The sequence below is a fragment of the Bubalus bubalis genome, chromosome 12, assembly GCF_019923935.1.
Source record: "Bubalus bubalis isolate 160015118507 breed Murrah chromosome 12, NDDB_SH_1, whole genome shotgun sequence".
Lineage (NCBI taxonomy): Eukaryota > Metazoa > Chordata > Mammalia > Artiodactyla > Bovidae > Bubalus > Bubalus bubalis.
Window position 1 is genome coordinate 94821523 of NC_059168.1, and position 18468 is coordinate 94839990.

An 18468-nucleotide genomic window follows, 5' to 3' on the forward strand; every position below is an offset into this window, starting at 1 on the left:
AAGGTGAGTGCCCTGGGCCAAGCAGGAGCCCCATGCTTCTTTAGGCCAGGCTGGGCCATGTCGTGACCATCACAGCCCCTTAGCCCTTTAAATTCAGAAACGACGTACTTTGGAGGAGGGCAGCGGCTGGTTTGTCCTCCTGTGGCTGAGTGGGGACCCCGCCTCACCTCTGCCCAGTCCTCGCGGCGCCCCCAGACTGGCTGTCCTTGACCTTTGCGGATCTGGATGTGGCGGCCGTGGACCAGGCTTTTGGGGAAGGAGCGGAGGTGGGTGTTGGGTCCGACTGCGGTTTGTCTGTCTCTGTCTCCCTGTCAGTCTCATCCCATCTTTGCTCTCAGCCTTGTGCCCTTGTATTTCCACGCGGCGGCACATACGTCTGAATATTCAGCCAGGTGCGTTCTCTTCTCTCCCATTCTCGTGCTCCCTCTGGGAGATGCTCTGTGCCAGGGAGACAGAGCCGAGCCAGTCTGGGGCACTGGGCAGAATTAACAGCCGAGCATGGGGCCCCGGGTTCTGGGAGCTGGAGGGGCTCGGGGCCCCTGAGGTGTCCACCTGTTGGACTCTGGCCAGGCCTCCAACAGGGAGGAGGCAGGATGCACAACTGGGGATGGGTCCCCCGGGAGTAGCTGATGTGCCTGCCCCTCTGTGGGCAGAAGTCCTTGGTTCCACCAGAGCTGGACAGGGTTGTGTGAAGGACAGACTTGCAGGGCCCATCCAGGGCGAGGGGTGGTGGTGGTGGATGGTGTCTATGGTCATCCTTTCCCCCTTCCTGCTGGCTTCCCCTCCGGTCTCCTGAGAGTCAGAGATGACAGAACTTTCTGGACTAGACCTATTTCCCTGGTCTAGGGGTGGCTCTCCCTGGGGCTCTGCCCTCCTCCCCTGAATCTCAGATTCAGGATTCCACCTGAGAATTAGGAGGTGATGGAGGAGAAAAAAAGGGATGGGCTTTGGAGGCCCGGGATCCTGGATTCAAATGCTGATGTCTTCGTTTACAAGCTGTGCGGCCTTACGCGTATGACTTAACCTCCCTGAGCCTCAGTTTGCCCATCAGCCCAATGGTGAGAATGCCGGCCTTACAGGAAATGGGCAGATAGAGAGAATTAAATAAAGTAGTATCGGGGAAGTTCCCTGCTGGCCTAGTGGTTAGGATTCCAGGATTTCATTTCCGTGGCCTGGATTCAGTCTCTGGTTAAGGAACTGAGATCCTGCAAGCAGCGTGGCATGGCCAAAAAATAAATCAATGAAAAATTTTAAAAAATAAAGTAGTGTCTGAAGAGGGCCTGGCACAGGAGAGCACACAGTCAGCACTGACTTGGTGTCCTCTGTCCCCACATAGAGGGAGAGCTTGCTTGGCAGCTTCCTGTAAAGTGGGGCTACTGGTACAGTCAACCATGGCACCCTCCCCTCGCCACCCCACCGCCCAGGGATTCCCAGGCAGGAGGGAGAACAGACAGGCGGCAGATGGTGACCTTCGGGTGATGCTGGCAGACCCAAGGGCCCCGGGGAAATCGTGCAGGGCCCAGGGCCTGGTCTCAGAATCTGGAAGGCTGAGACGAGCCTGCTGCAGGAGCCCTGACAGCATGGATGGGCGTGCAGATCATGGTGGACTTGAATGCCACATTCAGGATGTGAGACTTGAACGTGGGGACAAGAAGGGGGCCCAGCAGTGGCTGAGCGCGAGGTGTCGTGGCCATATGGGAGTTGTGGATGCTTGCAGGGGTGGCCCTTGGCTGTGATGGGTCCCAAGGGGGAGGCTAGAGGCTTGTAGGGAGGTATCCTTAACTCCAGCCATCACAGGTCCTAAAATACTCTTCAGATAACATTTTGAAAGTTTTACTAAATGATTACCTTTGGACCCAGTTGTGATCCCTGAAACTGATTCCCCAGCCCTGGGGAGTGGCTGTCTGGATCACACACCCCTGTCTCCCTACTCGTGGCCAAGAACACATGTGTGCTGCTCACATGAGTAAGGGGTTGTACACGTGTGCACACCAAGCCAGCCTGTTTGGTTCTTGGGCTCAGAACTGAGTGACCACAGCCTCTTCGGTGAGGCCGCCCCAGGTGGCATGACCCAGGCCTGCCTGGTGTGGGGTCTCTGACCCTCCCCCAAGCTGCATTGCCACTGAGCGTGGTCAGCTGCGGGCTTCGCAGGCAGATACGTCCCTTGCTCACTAGCTCTGGGGCCGTGGGTAAGCTGCTGACCAGTTGGGGCCTTGGTTTTCTCATCTGTCTAAGGGGTTGATGACGAGAATGCTGTCTTCAGAGGTGTTGTTGTGGAATTAGTGAGAAGATGCATTGGAAGGACTCAGTGTAGCATCTGGTCAGAGGCAGCCCCCGTTGCCATGGTTATAACCTCTGCCACCAGGCCAGCCCCTTTGTAGAACGTGACCCACCTCTCCAGCCTGCCTGTGGGAAGTCAACAGGATGTGCCAGGGCACGGGGTGTTTCCTACAAAACAGAAAGAAGCGCGGTCCTCAGAGGGGCCACTGCGCGGCATCATTCATGCTGTTCACGCCAGGACCAGGGAGAGGCTGCCAGGCGGGGCGGGACAGCGACACACAGCATAGATACGTGCCCCTCACGCAGCACCTTCTGGGCCTTTGGGAAAATGTGCTTTCAAGTGGCCTCTGGGGGGGACCCCCGCTGGACGGGCTGACCATACTGTGGCGGAATATTTGAGTCCCTCTGCCTTCCCTAGATCCTGGAGTCATTTCAGTATAGTTTCAGTTATAAGGAATGCCAGGGTCTCCTGTCAGCCAAGCAGGGGCTGACTTCCGGCCAGTGGGGTGCGGTCCTGTCCGGCAATCACACAGGTCACGGTGATCAGGCCAGAATCAGGGCTTCATTACTGAGCACCGTGCTCAGGGCAGCTCTCACCAGGAATGATGTTTTCTCAAGATTTCACAAAGGGTGGGTCAGAAACTGAGAAAGTGTGAAGGAAGAAGGAAGGAGGTGGACACTTCCAAGTATTCCAGGACCACTGAGTACAGAGGTGGAGTGGTGAGGGCCTGGCCCTACCCTGGAGGGGCCTGGGTGGTGGTGATGATGAAGAGGAGGAGGGAGAGGAGGGAGAAAAGGGTCATTTACACAGTGTCTGTTGAGTCTTAGCTGCGAGTGGTCACCATGTAGATATTTCAGGGGTATCAGCCTGTGTAATCTTCACAGCTTCTCTGCAAAAGATTATGCCCATTTTACAGAGGGGACACTGAGGCTCAAGGATGCAAAATGGCTTTCCCCGTGTCACCCAGGTCTGCAGGCCATTCCCCCCAGATACTCGCCTCTCCAACTGTATCATCTCTCACTGGCTCCATCTCCCTCTTTTTCTCTTTGGGCAGCAACTGAACCATCCAAACATCATCAAGTATTTGGACTCATTCATCGAGGACAATGAACTGAACATTGTGCTGGAGCTGGCGGACGCGGGCGACCTATCACAGATGATCAAGGTGAGGGTGCCTGGTGGGAGAGCTGGGTCTCGGGGAGCTGCCCAGGTCAGGTGCCCCCCACCTCAGCCCAGATCCCCCAGTGCTCTGGCCTCAGGTAGAGGCAGCTGCTCAAGGACACTCGCCCCCCGTCCCCCCTTGCTGATGCCCAGAGGCCTCAGTTATTGTCCCGTCCACACTTGCTGGGAGAGGGTCAGCCACGGGCAGAAAAGACCCATCTGCGGTCCCTCACCACCCCAGCCCACCCATAGGCTCATGGCCACTTTTGCCTCGCAGAAGGGATGGGGCCCTGTAGGTCAGACCCCAGGTCTCAGAATCTGGGAAAGTGTCTTCTGCCTCATTTTATAGATGGGAAAACTAAGCCCAGAGAGGTTGGAAGAGTTACCTGAGGATCCCCAGCAACATGGGGACAGACCCGTGCCAGTGGCCCAGGTCTCTGCTTCCAGTGGCCCTCCGGTGGCATCATCCCCAGGGGACCTTCCTGAGCCCCTCAGCCCTTGAGAGACATCTTCCTTCCCATATAATGGCCGAGGTCAGGGATCTCAGAGATTTTGAGCAACCTGCCAAGTCCCACAGGCAGCCCCCAGACTGCCCGTTCACCGCCCCCGCCTTGAGCCCAGAACTGGGTCCGCCTGAGCCTGGACACGGGGACCTTCACAGCTCCACCAATGGGGCACCCACTGCAGGCCACAGCCGTGCTGAGTGTATGCCTCACTCACTGAGTCCACACTACCCTTAAATAGTGAGCCTCAGAGAGGTTTTGTCACCTGCCTGCGGTGGCACAGTCTCTAAGTGGGATCCCTGGGCCAGCACGCTCAGCTCCACTCACCCCGCCTCCTTCAAGGTCCTCGCTCCCCGGCTGGCTGGACCCTCATCCACAGACCATGTTGGTGGGCCTGCATCGCTCCTCCCCCAAGCCCAGTCTGTCCCTGAGCCGGGCTGGGCCATGCCTGAGCCCCCACCCTGCTCTGTCTTTCCCACCAGGCACTGGGGATTGAATGATTGCTCGGTGCCTGCTCTTCTGAAATTTGGCTCCTAGGAATACGGGCGTCTCTGGGAAGCAGCATTACTTGAGCTGTTTTCACCTGCTTTTATACTTTCGTTGACAAATTAATGCGTTTGCAGGGATGTTAATCTCCACGCAGATCCCTGGTGGAAACAGATGTGCTGTATCACATCTCACTTCTCCCCCGTTCCCCCCACTCTTTTTCTCCTTCCTGTGTCATTCTCTCCCTGAACACCATGCATCCAGACCTGCTCTGTGCCCACCCCCATGCTGCTGGCCTAGGCGCAGCCCTCAGGGAACTTGCCTTCTGATGGGAGAGGAGAGGTGTGAACGAGCAGTCACGAGCAGCCATGAACAAGCCAAGTTCAGGATCTGTGGGAGCCAGGGAAGGCTTCCTGGAGGAGGTGACACGTTAGCAGGGAAGGCTTCCTGGAGGAAGTGACATGTTAGCAGAGACCTGAGGGGAGACCTGCAGCCTAGAGGCAGAACAGCTTGTGCCAGAGCCCAGGGGGATGGAAGCCCAGGGTCCACAAAGCACTTTGTCTGGTCAGGGTGCTGCACCCTTTCAGCCCCTGTGGCCCTCAGACCCCCTCACAGCCTCTCAGCTCATGGAGGGGGCTGGAGTCAGACGGTGGGGAGTTGGGGGTGCTGGGGAAATTATAGATCCCTCCCCTTCCTGAACCTCAGTTTCCATCGCTGTTGTGGAGGCCTCATCAGGGAGGGCCGCGTGGGAGCTGCAGGGCCTGGATGCAAGCTCCTTCCAGCCAGAAGAGACAGGAGGAGGCATGGTGGCATCCAGCATCCCTTGTACCTGGCCTGGGGTGGTGCCTCCCCTCACCCTGGCTTCCCCTGGGCCAACCCTGACTCAGGGTTCAAATCAGTTATTCACACCCTTGGTTTCTGGGGCGGTGGCCCAGCTACCAGGTGCTTCAGGCCCTCCTGTCTCAGGAGCCCTCCTCCTCACATGGCCTGGCACCTCCCTCCCTCTGTCAAGGGCCCCTCACCCTCCCCTTCCCCTGCTGAGTTTGTGGCCCTGCAGGTAGAGCAGCTCAGACAGGCAAGGCAGGGCAGTAGGAAGACCAGGGTCCAGGGTCAGACACACCTGAGGGATGACCTGGTCAGCTCCCTGTACCTCAGTTTCCCATCTGTAATGGACCCAGCACAATGCTCAGGGCCTGGGAGCAGCTGTTTCTCTGGCATGTCCTGCTCTCTAGCTGCCTCCGGCTTTTGGAGGGAACGGGGGCCTAGGCAGGGCTCTGCCTGGGGCCACACTGAGTCCTGGCCTGACAGCGAGGCGGCTGGCCAGCAGACCCTCTGTCCCAAAGGCCCCCAGCCTCCAGAGCCAAGCAGCACCGCCAGGGCCACGTGCCGGCATTATTTACGATGGATGGTGAAGCCGGAGCTGCTGCCACCCCAGAACCCACCAGAGACTCCGCGCCTTCCCGCTAAATGTCACCCGTACCAATAGGACGTGACATTTAGAAAAGCACCACGCACAGCCGCGCACGTCCCCATTTAAATGCTATAATGAGGATTAGCTAACATTAGGGTACAAATAACACCGCAGCGCGGCCCACTACGGAGGCCTGAGATGGTCCTGGGGGGTGCTCTGTGCCAGGAGCCAGGGGCAGCTGACTCATAAGGTCCCCTCCCAGAATGGAGCCTTAGAAGAGCCTCATGGGGCTTTAGAGCCAGTCCAGGGGCTTCCCGCTATGACTGTCCCAAGGTTGGAGGTGTCCACGTCCGGTCCCAGCTCTGCCGCCCCTGCTGGATGACCCTGGGCAAGTTCCTGAACCTCTCTGACCTCGGGCCTTCATCAGGTGGTTACTGGTACCATTAGAAGTGGGTAAAGAGCTTGGGCTTCCCAGGTTGAGCTGTTGTAACTCTGCCCCTTACTGCTCCCATGCGGCCCTCAGTTTCCCCATCTGTGAGATGGGTGCAGCCATCACTGTGGGGCCCAGCACAGAGGCTGCACGTGGCAGGTGCTTAGCAGCGGTTAGCTCGGGTCCCGCCTCCTGCCTCAGGCTGCGAGTGTGTCCTGGGTCTTCCCTGTGCCGGTCTGGCTGCCAAGTCTTCACCTCTGGCTGCTTTGGGAAAAGATGGTTGCTCTAAGTGAACAGAAACTAGGTTCCAAATGACGGGTGGGTGAATTATGTCCCCGACCCCTACGGGCCTGGCCCACAGGAGATCCCCCTGGAGGGATGCTGATCTGAACAGTGGATGAGGGCATGTTCCTGGTTGATTGAGCTCTTTCAGGACCCTTGGTTACTTACAGATCACTCAGTGCAGCCTGGATAGGTTTTGGGTTTTAGGCTTTTGTTTTTTGCTTTTTTTTTCTGCAGTGTTAAGTATGATTTCCCAGGCAACAAAGTAGCTTGTGCCTGTTGAAACGGGAAGGTCCATTTGAGACTGTCAGGCCCGCTTCCTGGAGGTCCTTGCCATGCTTGTTCATGGTTACATGTGCTGGCTCCCAGGAGGGCAGCTGGGATTTAACCACCAAGCAGGTCTTGGGTGCCCCCATCCTGGGCTTGGCCAGGCCCAGGGCAGAGAGCCCACCCCAGTTACTCCTGCAAGGAACTAATCCCTGTCGGGCAGTGTGGGAAGAGATGGACGTGTGTCCAGGAGACTCCAGGTAGAGAGTCATAGAGAGCAGCCTTCAAGATGTGGTCCCAGCATCCCTTCAGCGAAGCCATCAGAACATCCCCTGTGTCCAGGCCAGCCCCGCCTTCAGGGAGCCCCATGGTGGTGCTGGGGGTAGACACGTGACCCCTGGTGCCAGGACCCTACAGTGGCGCTCCCAGGCCCGTCACCCAAGCCTGTCCGTGTGTCTGTCTACCCCTCCGCAGTACTTCAAGAAGCAGAAGCGGCTCATCCCGGAGAGGACCGTGTGGAAGTACTTCGTGCAGCTCTGCAGCGCCGTGGAGCACATGCACTCCCGCCGGGTCATGCACCGTGGTACGTGCCGGGAGCCGCGGGACACAGCCTTCCCCTCGGCTCCTCCCGGCTGCTCGGGACAGCCTGAGGAGGGCGACCGCCTTGTATCCCAAGCCGGTGGGTGGCCAGCGTCTCACCTGTCCTTACAGCGTCAGAGAATGGGAGCGGGAGGCCTCAGGCTTGACGGCACCCCGGACCTTGTGCCCCTGTCAGGGGCCTCCCCAAGGTGAGAGCACCAAGTGCCATGTAGTTACAGGGACCTCAGGAACAGGGGCCATGCTCAACACATAATCTCCAATCCCCGAAACCAGCCCGGAGCCAGCAAGAGGGGGCTGCAGCGAGGGTAGGGTGGGTGGAGAGACTGGCAGGGAAGTCATGGCTAGTTCTGGTACTGCCGCCAGCTCTGCCTGGGAGGGCAGGGAAATCATCCTGGAAAAGGGAACTTTTCATCTGGGCTTTGAAGTCTCAGTAGGAGTTGGCTGGACAGAGGAGACGAATGTTTCTGAGAGCTGACATCATCCTAAACTGTGAGCAAAGAGCCTGTTGAGTGCCCGGCAGAGTGCTGTGTGCTTTAGCTAGATGACTTTACTGATTCCTCCATTTGTTCATTTTGCCTGCATTTATCAGTGTCTGCTGTGTGTGAGGCACTGCCCTGGTGACTGGGGAACAGCACAGGTTACCTCCCTGAGCACCTCCTTCATCTGTTATACAGACCTGCATAGAGTACCCACTCTGCTGTAAAAGAAGAAACGAGAACAAAAATCCCTGCACTCCTAGACCTCACAGCAGCCCTGAGCTGTCGTGAAGTTAGACCCATCTTACAGATGAGGAAACTGAGGTTACGTTTCTCAAAGTCCCACAGCTGGGCAGAGACAGGGCTAGGGTCTTGCCCTGAGAGAGCAGGACTGGGGACTAAACCCCCATCACCTGAAGGGCCCCACTCTCTGCCCACCCCCAGGCCTCCTCCTCCTTCCCCTCGCCACCAGGCAGCCTCACCGCAGACCCCACACCAACCCCCCTCTCCTTCCCTTGCAGACATCAAGCCTGCCAACGTATTCATCACGGCCACGGGCATCGTGAAGCTGGGCGACCTCGGCCTGGGCCGCTTCTTCAGCTCAGAGACCACCGCGGCCCACTCCCTAGGTAAGGACAGGCCGTTCACACCCCAGCGACCCCCAAGATCCTGGATGACGTGAGGAGTGCGAACCCTGTCCCCGGGGTGCCTTTGGTTAGAATCTCAGACGTTCTGCTTCAGAACAGTGGCCAGAGGGGAGTAAACCAAGGACTGGAGGAGCCCACGACGCGACCACCGTGTCCTCACGAGCTCATGTTTTAGGGATAGGGAGGTGTGGCTCCATGGTTGCAGAGACCACCGTGCCGTTTTTCTCACTGCTACATGGTGTCCCATCGTGTGTGGGTGTGTGGGTGTGGTGGTTTTGAAGCTCTCGTCCCCATCTGACCCTGGAGGACCCCTGGCCCAGCCTCCCTAGCAGCTGGTGCACCGTGACTCTTCTGTTAGGTCAGAACAAAAGGATGTTCAAGGACCTGCCAACACGTGAGATCGTGACACTTCATTCATTCATGTACATTCAGCCCGTTCCTCCTGCTGGGGATGTTTGGGCTGTTTACAGCTTCTGGCGTTTAAACCGGCAGCTTCAAAGCTGCAGGAGCCAGTGCTTTCATGGTGGAGGTGACTTTGTAGCTGAAGTGTGGGGAGTGACTAGGAGCTGGTGAGGTATGGAGGAAAGGATGGCATGGGGAGGGTCGAGGGCCCGTGAGTGGCAAGGAAGGCAGGTGGGGCCTCGAAGGTTGAGCTTAGTGGGAACACCATCCCAGGAGTGCGGGGGCACTGAGGGCCAGACGCCGGAGGACACTTGGAGGTCACATGTGTGTTTCGGGTCATGTTAAGCACTGTACAGCTTCAGAATCCAGATATGTGAGTGAGTGAGTGAAGTCGCTCAGTCGTGTCTGACTCTTGGCGACCCATGGACTGTAGCCTACCAGGCTCCTCTGTCCATGGGATTTTCCAGGCAAGCGTACTGGAGTGGGTTCCCATTTCCTTCTCCAGATATGTGAGCAAATGCGAAACTTGGACCGCTGGAGAATTTTACACTTGATTAGAAACCAGCGAAGTCCCCAGTGTGTGTGGAACACAGAAGTAGGGTCCCCTGGGTGCTGTGACCAGGGCTGCATGGGAACATTTCAGGCCAGGGCAGGGTGCAGGGGCATTTCCCTGACCCCCAGCAGTTCCTGGCTGTTTGCCATGGCGTCTGCAGGGGACAGTGCCTGAGACTCATCTCCCCCATTCGGTGCTGCATCCACAGGAGGGAGCTGGTCCTGTGCACACCGAGCTCGAACACCGCTCTGTTGTCCACTCGCATCCCCCGCACTCTGTGGCCCAGCCAGTGCATCTCTGGTCTTCCTGTGCGCTACACTCCTGAGAGCCTGCGGCGTGCCAAGAGACACACAGCAGCCTTCTGGAAGACATGCTTTCCTGGTGGAAACTGTCACTGTTCATACAGGTCCTGATGGCTTGAGGCTCTCAGGGTATAGCACACAGTCTGGAGAAACAGGCTAACTCAGAGATCAACAGCTCCCAGCTGGGAACCGGAGAGACTGTGAGTGTGTGTGACTGTGTAAATGCGTGTGTGTATGTGGTTGTTTTGAAATCATCACCCCTATCTGACCTCAGAGGACCTCTGGCCCGGCCTCCTTAGCAGCTGGTGTGCTGTGGCTCTTCTGTTAGGTCAGAACGAAAGGATGTTTAAGGACCCGCCAACCCTTGAGTTGGCGATGCTTCGGTCATGCCTCAAGCAGATGTCAGGGTCCATAGGCTCCTTCCTCTGCGCTGATGAGGAATCTGAGACCCAGGGAGCTTGAGGGACTCTTCTGAGTTCTGTGATGGCAGAGCCGGGCAGTGATGCGGCCCTCCCGGTGCAGCACCCGGTTCTTCCAGGAGCCCAGGGTTGGGGGTCCTGGAAGGATCTGCCTCTGGAGCTCAGCCACTGGCTCCTGTACCTGGGAGGAAGCCGTCTCTTTCTCGCTTCCCCATATCCTTCTCTTTGGGAAAATCATTGTGTCTTGTCAGTTTGGGACTGTTTACCTCTCTGGTGCAAGGGCTTCAGAAAGGCCAGAAATTCAAGGGAAACCGTCAAAGAGCAGAGTTAAAGCCACTGCCTCCCGTCCCCTGTCAGTCAGGTCCCAACCCTCCTCTGTCCCGCCGGGGAAAAGACTGTGGCACAAGTCAGAGCTGGTAAAGATCACATCGTGAGGAGCGGGCAGAAATGCGGGCTCGTCCAACAGTGTGAGTTTATCGACTTGGACTGGTGCACTTATTATATTAATGAGAAGGAATTGGAACTTGGGAAAAGGCTGCCCGGGTAAGCCAGGCTCTTCCCACAGCCTCTGAGTGGCTGTCGGGCCTCATGGTAGGTGGAAGGAGCCCTCCTGGGGCCGTGTGCCCATCGAGCTGAGAGGCCTGCACGGGCTCAGCAAGGCCCTGCGGCCAGAACTGGGGGCCAGGCCCCACGAAGGCGACAGTGCCAAGCCAGAGCCCAGGCTTGAAGTCTCGGAGACCAGGAGAAAAGACCCCCTTCCGTAGCGAGGTTCCACACACAGCTGTCTCATACACACATTCGGTGGGGCAGCAGGCTGCACTAACTGCAGGTGCCTCGTGACTCAGGAAGGACTTGGGGGGCAGAGCCTCCCACACACCCCATGCGTGGGTATGAATTATGCATCCATTGCCTCTCTGCGCACCTACTATGTGGGGGATGTTCCGAGGCAGCCACGTTGCCCCAGCAACCACCTGGTCTCCAGAGGCTGCTGACCCAGGGTAGGGCTTATGCAAATCCCATCTCCTCCTGCTGCCTCCTCCCCCAGCCCCCTCCCCGCCTCCATATTTGCTAACACGAGGCTGGCATGAAAGGGCATTAGTCATGCCATGGCCGGGCTGACAGGTGCGGTACCCAGCGGTGGCAGAGCGGCTGCCTCGGTGTCAGGAATAGGAGCCGTAATTAGAGCGCGGAACAGAATGAGCGTCAGACGAATTACCAGGCAGCAGATCATATTTGTCAGGAAGGATTGCATACATAAAAATTAAGTGACAGTACACGCCGGCATAATGAAAGAAAAATGAAAGATTTGCCTACACACAGCTCACAAGCTACAAGCAAGTGTCTCGCTCCGAGCAACGGCAGCAGCTGCAAGACAAATTGTGGGGCTGGGAGAGCAGGCCCTGCCCGCTCTGCCGTGAGACCCGACGGCCTCGGGCTGGGATCGGGGTGGGAGGAGAGGCAGGCTCACATTCAGGCCATTACCGCTCCCCACCCTTCCTTTCGGGGGGCTGGAGAAGACAGGTCCGGTTGGGGGCGACCCTTGTCAGGTACCCACAGTCAGGCCGTTTTCCATGTCACCAACCCCTGGCCTGGCTGTGGGGCATACATAAATCCTTCCTTCTCCTTTCCCCAGGCCGAGTGCCCTGGTCCTGGGCTGGGTGCGGGATGGGAGGTTATGGGAACATGAGGTGATACAGCCTTCCCTGCTCTCAGGGGGTTCCCAGACAGACCCAGGGTGGCACTGTGTGTGGGGGGCAAGCAGAATGGTATGCGGCAGGCCCACTGTGTGAAGGCACAGTGCTGGCTGGCTGATTCAGCTGTGCCTGAGGAGCAAGGGTCCACTGGGACCTGGAGCTGCCTTGGCCCGTCCCAGGGGCTTTATTTTCGTCTTCTGAAGTCACTAAACTGACCAAGGAGGTGTGTTAACAAAGAAGACATGGTTTAAAGGATGTTTGAAAAACATGTTGCATCTTAAAAATGTGGACCAGTGAGGCTTAAAATCTTTTGACAGATGAGGAAACGGGGGCACAGAGCAGCACTGCCATATCCCTGTGGTCCCCAGGCAAGCAGGGGCTGGAGAGGCCTTTTGGGGCTGGAAAATGTGTTTAGCATCTTCACCATCAGCCAAAGCATCTTCATGTCCGAGGTGGTACCTTGCTTAATGCTCCAGCCACCCAGGGAGGTGGGAATCCTCAGAACTCGTTAATAGGGGAGGAAGTACAGGTGCAGTGAGGCGAGCACCTTCGCCTTACCAGGTGGCGCTCCAAGCAGAGCCACGTGGCAGGTGGGGGCGTGGCCACGTGGTGGGTGGGGTGGTGCCACGTGGCAAGCGGGGGCAAGGCCACGTGGCAGGTGAGGTGCGGCCACGGCTTCCTGTGCCATCTTGGGGTGAGCCCCTGATACCTGGGAATGTGAGGTGCTGCGTAGCCTGGCAGAGTTGTGCTCCGTGACTCTTAGATCTGTTAGCGATCCTCCATGGGGGAACTACCAGTAGGCAGATATTTATAGGGATGTAAACAATCTGGAATCAAGTCGACGCTGGTAGAAGTACAGTGTTTCATCAACATGGCTGCTTCTCGGGAGGGCTGTGTGGCCTGACCTCGGGTCGGCTGGTAACTTAGGAGGACTTGGTGACAAACGGTGGCACGCGGACAGGGTGTTTGTGTGTTGTGGTCCCAGTGTTGGGCGGAGCAGGGAGAGTCTGGAGAGGGCCCGGAAGCTGAGGACCTGGCTTTTCTCTCTTGGGGGTTGAGAAGCCCTCGGCCTGAGACAGAGACATGGCACCTGCCTTGGGGTGCAGGATGTGGGGCGGGGGCGGTGAGAATGGGCAGGGCAGGGGGGCTAAGCCAAACCGTTGTCCAGGTGAGGTGCAGCAGCTAGGACAGGGGGCCGGGGAGGAGGGGAGCCCCCTCAGGAAGTGAGGCCTGATGTTGTCGGGGGCAGGGAGGGAGTTTCATGGGTTGGGGCCTCCTGCAGCACAGAGGAGTCTGGTCCTCACCGGCTCCCCTGCCCTCTTGGGCACCCCCAGCCCTCCTTTCCTCAGACCAACCCCCTCCATTGCCCAGCCCCTGGGGTCTGTGGGGAGCAGAGCCTTCCCAGAGCTGTTGCTTCCTCCTGTCCGTGTGCCAGGAGTTCAGACTATCCCCATTTTTCTGAGACAGATACCAGGGCTCCAGAATGTGGCAGGGAGGACCCCCACGGACCACTGAGTTCACCCCGTGTTCCACTGGAGGCAGAGAGAGAGGGTCCGGTTCTCTGCTGCAACGGGTCCAGGCCTGGCTGGGGTGCCGCTCTGGGGGTGCGTGTCAGCACCCCCACCCCCTTTCCCTGCCGTTTTCAAAACCACCATCCGGGGAAGAAGTGCAGCCCACAGATGCCAGCCTCCCCTTCATGTGATATCTTTGCCTTTTTCATATCTAATGAACATGTTTCAAACACCATGAGCATTTCAAAACATGGCAAAGTTTGTTTTGACAGGAGTGGCGCATCTCGGGAAGCGGGGCCCTTTAATCAGCCTCCGCTTTGAGGTCCTGCGTTCTCCTCTGATAACTGCCGGGTTTGAAATCTGGGAGTTCTAGGGGAAGACGCGGGGAAGGTCAGGGTTTGTTGGGCTCCTCTTTCATATGCAGAGCTCCGTCCCTGGAGGGGAGGGTGGGGGCAGGGCTGGGGGCTGCAGGGCTGATGGGGAGATTGCTGGCAGGGGATTTGAGACCCTGGCTGTGCGCTTTCATCTGAGCGTCTCTGCGAAGGCTTTGTCGCTGCTCTGCCGCTGGAAGTGCCCACGGAGGTCCCCGCCTGGCGTTTAGGGCCACTGTCTGCGGAGGCTCCTCCCCCTGCCAGCTTCTCCCTCTCTCCCCCAGAACCGCTAGGGGTCGGGGTCACTTCTCCAGGGCCTGCTGCAAGCTTGGAACTTCTTTGAAGTCTCTCATTTTATCTTTAATGTTATCTTTCATAATGTCTGGGCACTTACTGTGGGCATAAAAGTAGAGTTTTACAGACTTCATTCCCTGCAAAAGCTGACACAACAGGAAGAGGTGCTGTTTTCAGCCCCTGCAGCTTTGTAGTTTGAAGAGCCCTCCAGTGAGGCAGAGCACCCCAACTGTAAGATGCAGAGGCCCCACCCCTGGATCAGGGAAGAGGCCACACTTCCCTCGGTTAGCACTTGGTGGATTCATGGCTCCACAACGTTTCTGAGCAGCTGAAAGGAGGGCCAGTGTGGGATGCTGCAGAGCTCCTCTCAGTTGTATGATATGCTCCAGGAGGTTGTGGGAGATGCAGGGGCCAGCGGTCCAGATTTTTAACAACCTCTTTCAGGTGATCTGGTTACAGCCATTGGTCAATCGACTCTTTCCTTGTTCTGCTGCCTCCTCCTGGACACTTGCTGGGACAGGCAACTCACTACCTACTGATAGACCCACACCTGGGAGGGTCCAGCAGAGCGTCAGGGCTCAGTTAACATTGGATGCTGATGGATGGATGGATGGATGGACAGACAGATGAATGGATGGAGTATGTAGCCCTGGCATTTTAGAAGAAAGTACAAATCTCATTAGGATATATTTGCCTTTTTCCCCTCATATCCGGTGGAAACGAGTAAAAGCTGAAGGAGCAATAAAAAGGTAGGTTGAGAGGAGAGGGGAAGGTGATGCCCCCAGCTTTCTCTCCCTGGTGCCTCCAGGCTTTCATCCCAAGCAGGGCCGAGGCAGGCATCTGGAACCTCAGCAGAGGGACAGGGACATAAAGGAAAGGCCCCGATCCACTGAGCAGCTGGCCCTCCCTAGCCAGGGGAGGGGGCACTTTAACTGACATTCAGAAGCCCACCCAGGAACGGAGGCACAGCTGAACTGGAGGGCAGGCGGGGGTGGCCAGCAGGGGAACTCGAGCAGGGGGACCTGGCAGATGGGCCTGGCAAGGCAGCCCCCCAGGCCAAAGCCTGATCACTCAGCAGGTCTTCTCTCCCCCAGGTCCCTCCTGTGGGGACCCAGGAGGATCGAGAATAAGCAAAGGGTGAGACAGGTTGGGAAGAGGTGTCAGGGCCAGCCGACACTTCTGGCTAGGGAGTGGGGTGGGGGGTGGTTGGCCAGGGGTCTTGGTGCAGTGCAGCCAGACAGTGGACCTGCTGTCCCTCCCTGAGGACAGGGCCTGTGACCTGCGCCATCTCTGTGTGCACCCCGTCAGCCCTGTATGGTGGTTCTGTGTGGGAGACAGTCCTCACCTGGTAAGCATGTCCACCCACCCCGAGTGCTGGATCGCTTGCCATTTGGTCTGAGGTTCCCACTGTTATGTGAGAACTGTTTGGATTTCATCCTGTGGTTTGGATATGACAAGTCATCCATTTCACACTTGCCCATTCATTTTCATTTTGCTCCCTTGTGACCAAAATATACAAGGGGTTGCTACTAGAAGTGCACTTTGCTTATAGAATCCCACGTGGGTTCATTTGCTAACTGACAGCTCTTTCTGCTAAGTAGCAATTAGCCCCCTGATTTCAGCCATAAAGTATGCATATAGGATGACACAGTTCTTAAAACTATTTAAGTGATGGCTGCTGTCCTGGTTTAAAGATTACTGCCATCAAACAGTGCTTGGTAACCCAGTAAAGCAATAATCAGCTAGTCCCTCTTGGACAGACATAAGTAAATAGTGCATTAGGCTGCGTTTAAAAGTGTTTATGCTGATACATACGATCTGATGCCATGCAGATGGATTCATTGACTTGGTGACTAGATGCTTAGAGGGCACCCGCTGTGGCCTGGTCCCGGGGAGGGCACTGGGACGCTTTGGTAACAAGATCCTGCTCCCAGGGTGCTCAGGCCGGGAGCAGGAGTTTCCAACACTGTTCATGGCCTCTACAAGATGGGCACGACAGAATTTCTCACCCATCTCCAAAGAGAGGGGAAAAGCAAGAAGATGATAAGTTTCAAACAGCTAAACTTTCTCAGTGTAAGACACTGTCCTTGATCTTATTGTTTCAGTGTTAAACTGAGAAGTAGTGACATGAAGTGGTAGTTGGGATTTTGTATTTCAGATCAGATCAGTTGCTCAGTCGTGTCCGACTCTTTGCGACCCCATGAATCACAGCACGCCAGGCCTCCCTGTCCATCACCAACTCCCGGAGTTCACTGAGACTCACGTCCATCGAGTCAGTGATGCCATCCAGCCATCTCATCCTCTGTCGTCCCCTTCTCCTCCTGCCCCTAATCCCTCCCAGCATCAGGGTCTTTTCCAATGAATCAACTCTTTGCATGAGGTGGCCAAAGTACTGGAGTTTCAGCTTTAGCATCATTCCTTCCAAAGAAATCCCAGGGCTCATCTCCTTCAGAATGGACTGGTTGGATCTCCTTGCAGTCCAAGGGACTCTCAAGAGTCTTCTCCAACACCACAGTTCAAAAGCATCAATTCTTCGGCATTCAGCCTTCTTCACAGTCCAACTCTCACATCCATACATGACCACAGGAAAAACCATAGCCTTGACTAGACGAACCTTTGTTGGCAAAGTAATGTCTCTGCTTTTGAATCTAGGTTGGTCATAACTTTCCTTCCAAGGAGTAAGCATCTTTTAATTTCATGGCTGCAGTCACCATCTGCAGTGATTTTGGAGCCCAAAAAAATCAAGTCTGACACTGTTTCCACTGTTTCCCCATCTATTTCCCATGAAGTGGTGGGACCGGATGCCATGATCTTCGTTTTCTGAATGTTGAGCTTTAAGCCAACTTTTTTACTCTCCACTTTCACTTTCATCAAGAGGCTTTTGAGTTCCTCTTCACTTTCTGCCAAAAGGGTGGTGTCATCTGCATATCTGAGGTTGCTGATATTTCTCCTGGCAATCTTGATTCCAGCTTGTGTTTCTTCCAGTCCAGCGTTTCTCATGATGTACTCTGCATATAAGTTAAATAAACAGGGTGACAATATACAGCCTTGACGAACTCCTTTTCCTATTTGGAACCAGTCTGTTGTCCCATGTCCAGTTCTAACTGTTGCTTCCTGACCTGCATACAAATTTCTCAAGAGGCAGATCAGGTGGTCTGGTATTCCCATCTCTTTCAGAATTTTCCACAGTTTCTTGTGATCCACACAGTCAAAGGCTTTGGCATAGTCAATAAAGCAGAAATAGATGTTTTTCTGGAACTCTCTTGCTTTTTCTGTGATCCAGCGGATGTTGGCAATTTGATCTCTGGTTCCTCTGCCTTTTCTAAAACCAGCTTGAACATCAGGAAGTTCACGGTTCACATATTGCTGAAGCCTGGCTTGGAGAATTTTGAGCATTACTTTACTAGCGTGTGAGATGAGTGCAATTGTGCGGTAGTTTGAGCATTCTTTGGCATTGCCTTTCTTTGGGATTGGAATGAAAACTTAAACACCTTTATTGGTAAAAATAAGTTGCCTTGAAACGCCTCTGGCCCATGACAGCCTGAAGTCTAGGCCCCTGCCTTGGGGCAGCCATCACTTTCCCAGTCCAGCTCATCAACAGGCCTTTTCTCCCCCCAGGGTCCCCTGTGTTCCCACATCCCTCCTTCCTAGGGTCATCAGTCCACATCTCAGTCTCAGCCTCTGCCACACTGGACTGTGGCTGCCTTCATAGACTCTGACCAGAACAGCCCCAGCCACCGTCAGATTCGTATGGCCAGTATAAATTTCCTCTGTGTAACAGTCTTTAAAATCTGGCCTCCTGAACAGCTGTCCTTCAGATGGACTGATGTAAGAATTTCAGATTCTTACATAAATCTGTGGTTGCAAATCCAGGTTCCTACGCCCCCTGCTCAGCCCTGCCAAATCAGCTGCTCTGCTGCAACTTGCATGCCTCTGGTGATGAGGAGCTCACTACCCACCAGGAACTCCTTCCGTGCTTGCCCAGCTCGTCTTTAAATGTGCTGCCTCTGCTTTTTAACTGAGACATGATATGCACACAGCAAAGCTCTCAAGCCCTTTCCTGAACATTACCCCCATAAAGTAATTTTTCCTGTTTTGGATAAAAATGAAATCAAATAGTGGTATTCTTTTGTTCCTGGCTTCTTTCCCTCAACATTGTGTCTGTGAAAACGGTCTCTTTTGTGGTACGTACCTGAGATTTGCTCTTGTTCATTGCTGTTTAGCATTCCCTTGTGTGAATAGACCACATTATCAATCTATCCTTTCTACTGTTGATTACCACTTGTTTCCAGTATGGGGCTATTACAAATAAAGCCATTCTGCGAATTCTTGATCATGTCTCTTGATGGACAGAGTACTCTTCTCTCGGGCACATACC

General features: G+C 55.7%; 1 protein-coding gene across 5 annotated transcripts in view; it reads left to right on the forward strand.

Annotated features, from left to right (window-relative positions):
* NEK6 (NIMA related kinase 6) overlaps positions 1 to 18468 on the forward strand; it is a gene marked incomplete in the record, with an annotated part of 83021 nt that overhangs the window by 50890 nt on the left and 13663 nt on the right. For all 5 annotated transcript variants that reach the window (XM_045162317.1, XM_045162315.1, XM_045162316.1 and 2 more), the window contains 3 exon segments: positions 3336 to 3446; positions 7296 to 7404; positions 8419 to 8526. In XM_045162317.1, the coding sequence (XP_045018252.1) occupies positions 3336 to 3446; positions 7296 to 7404; positions 8419 to 8526 (328 nt within the window).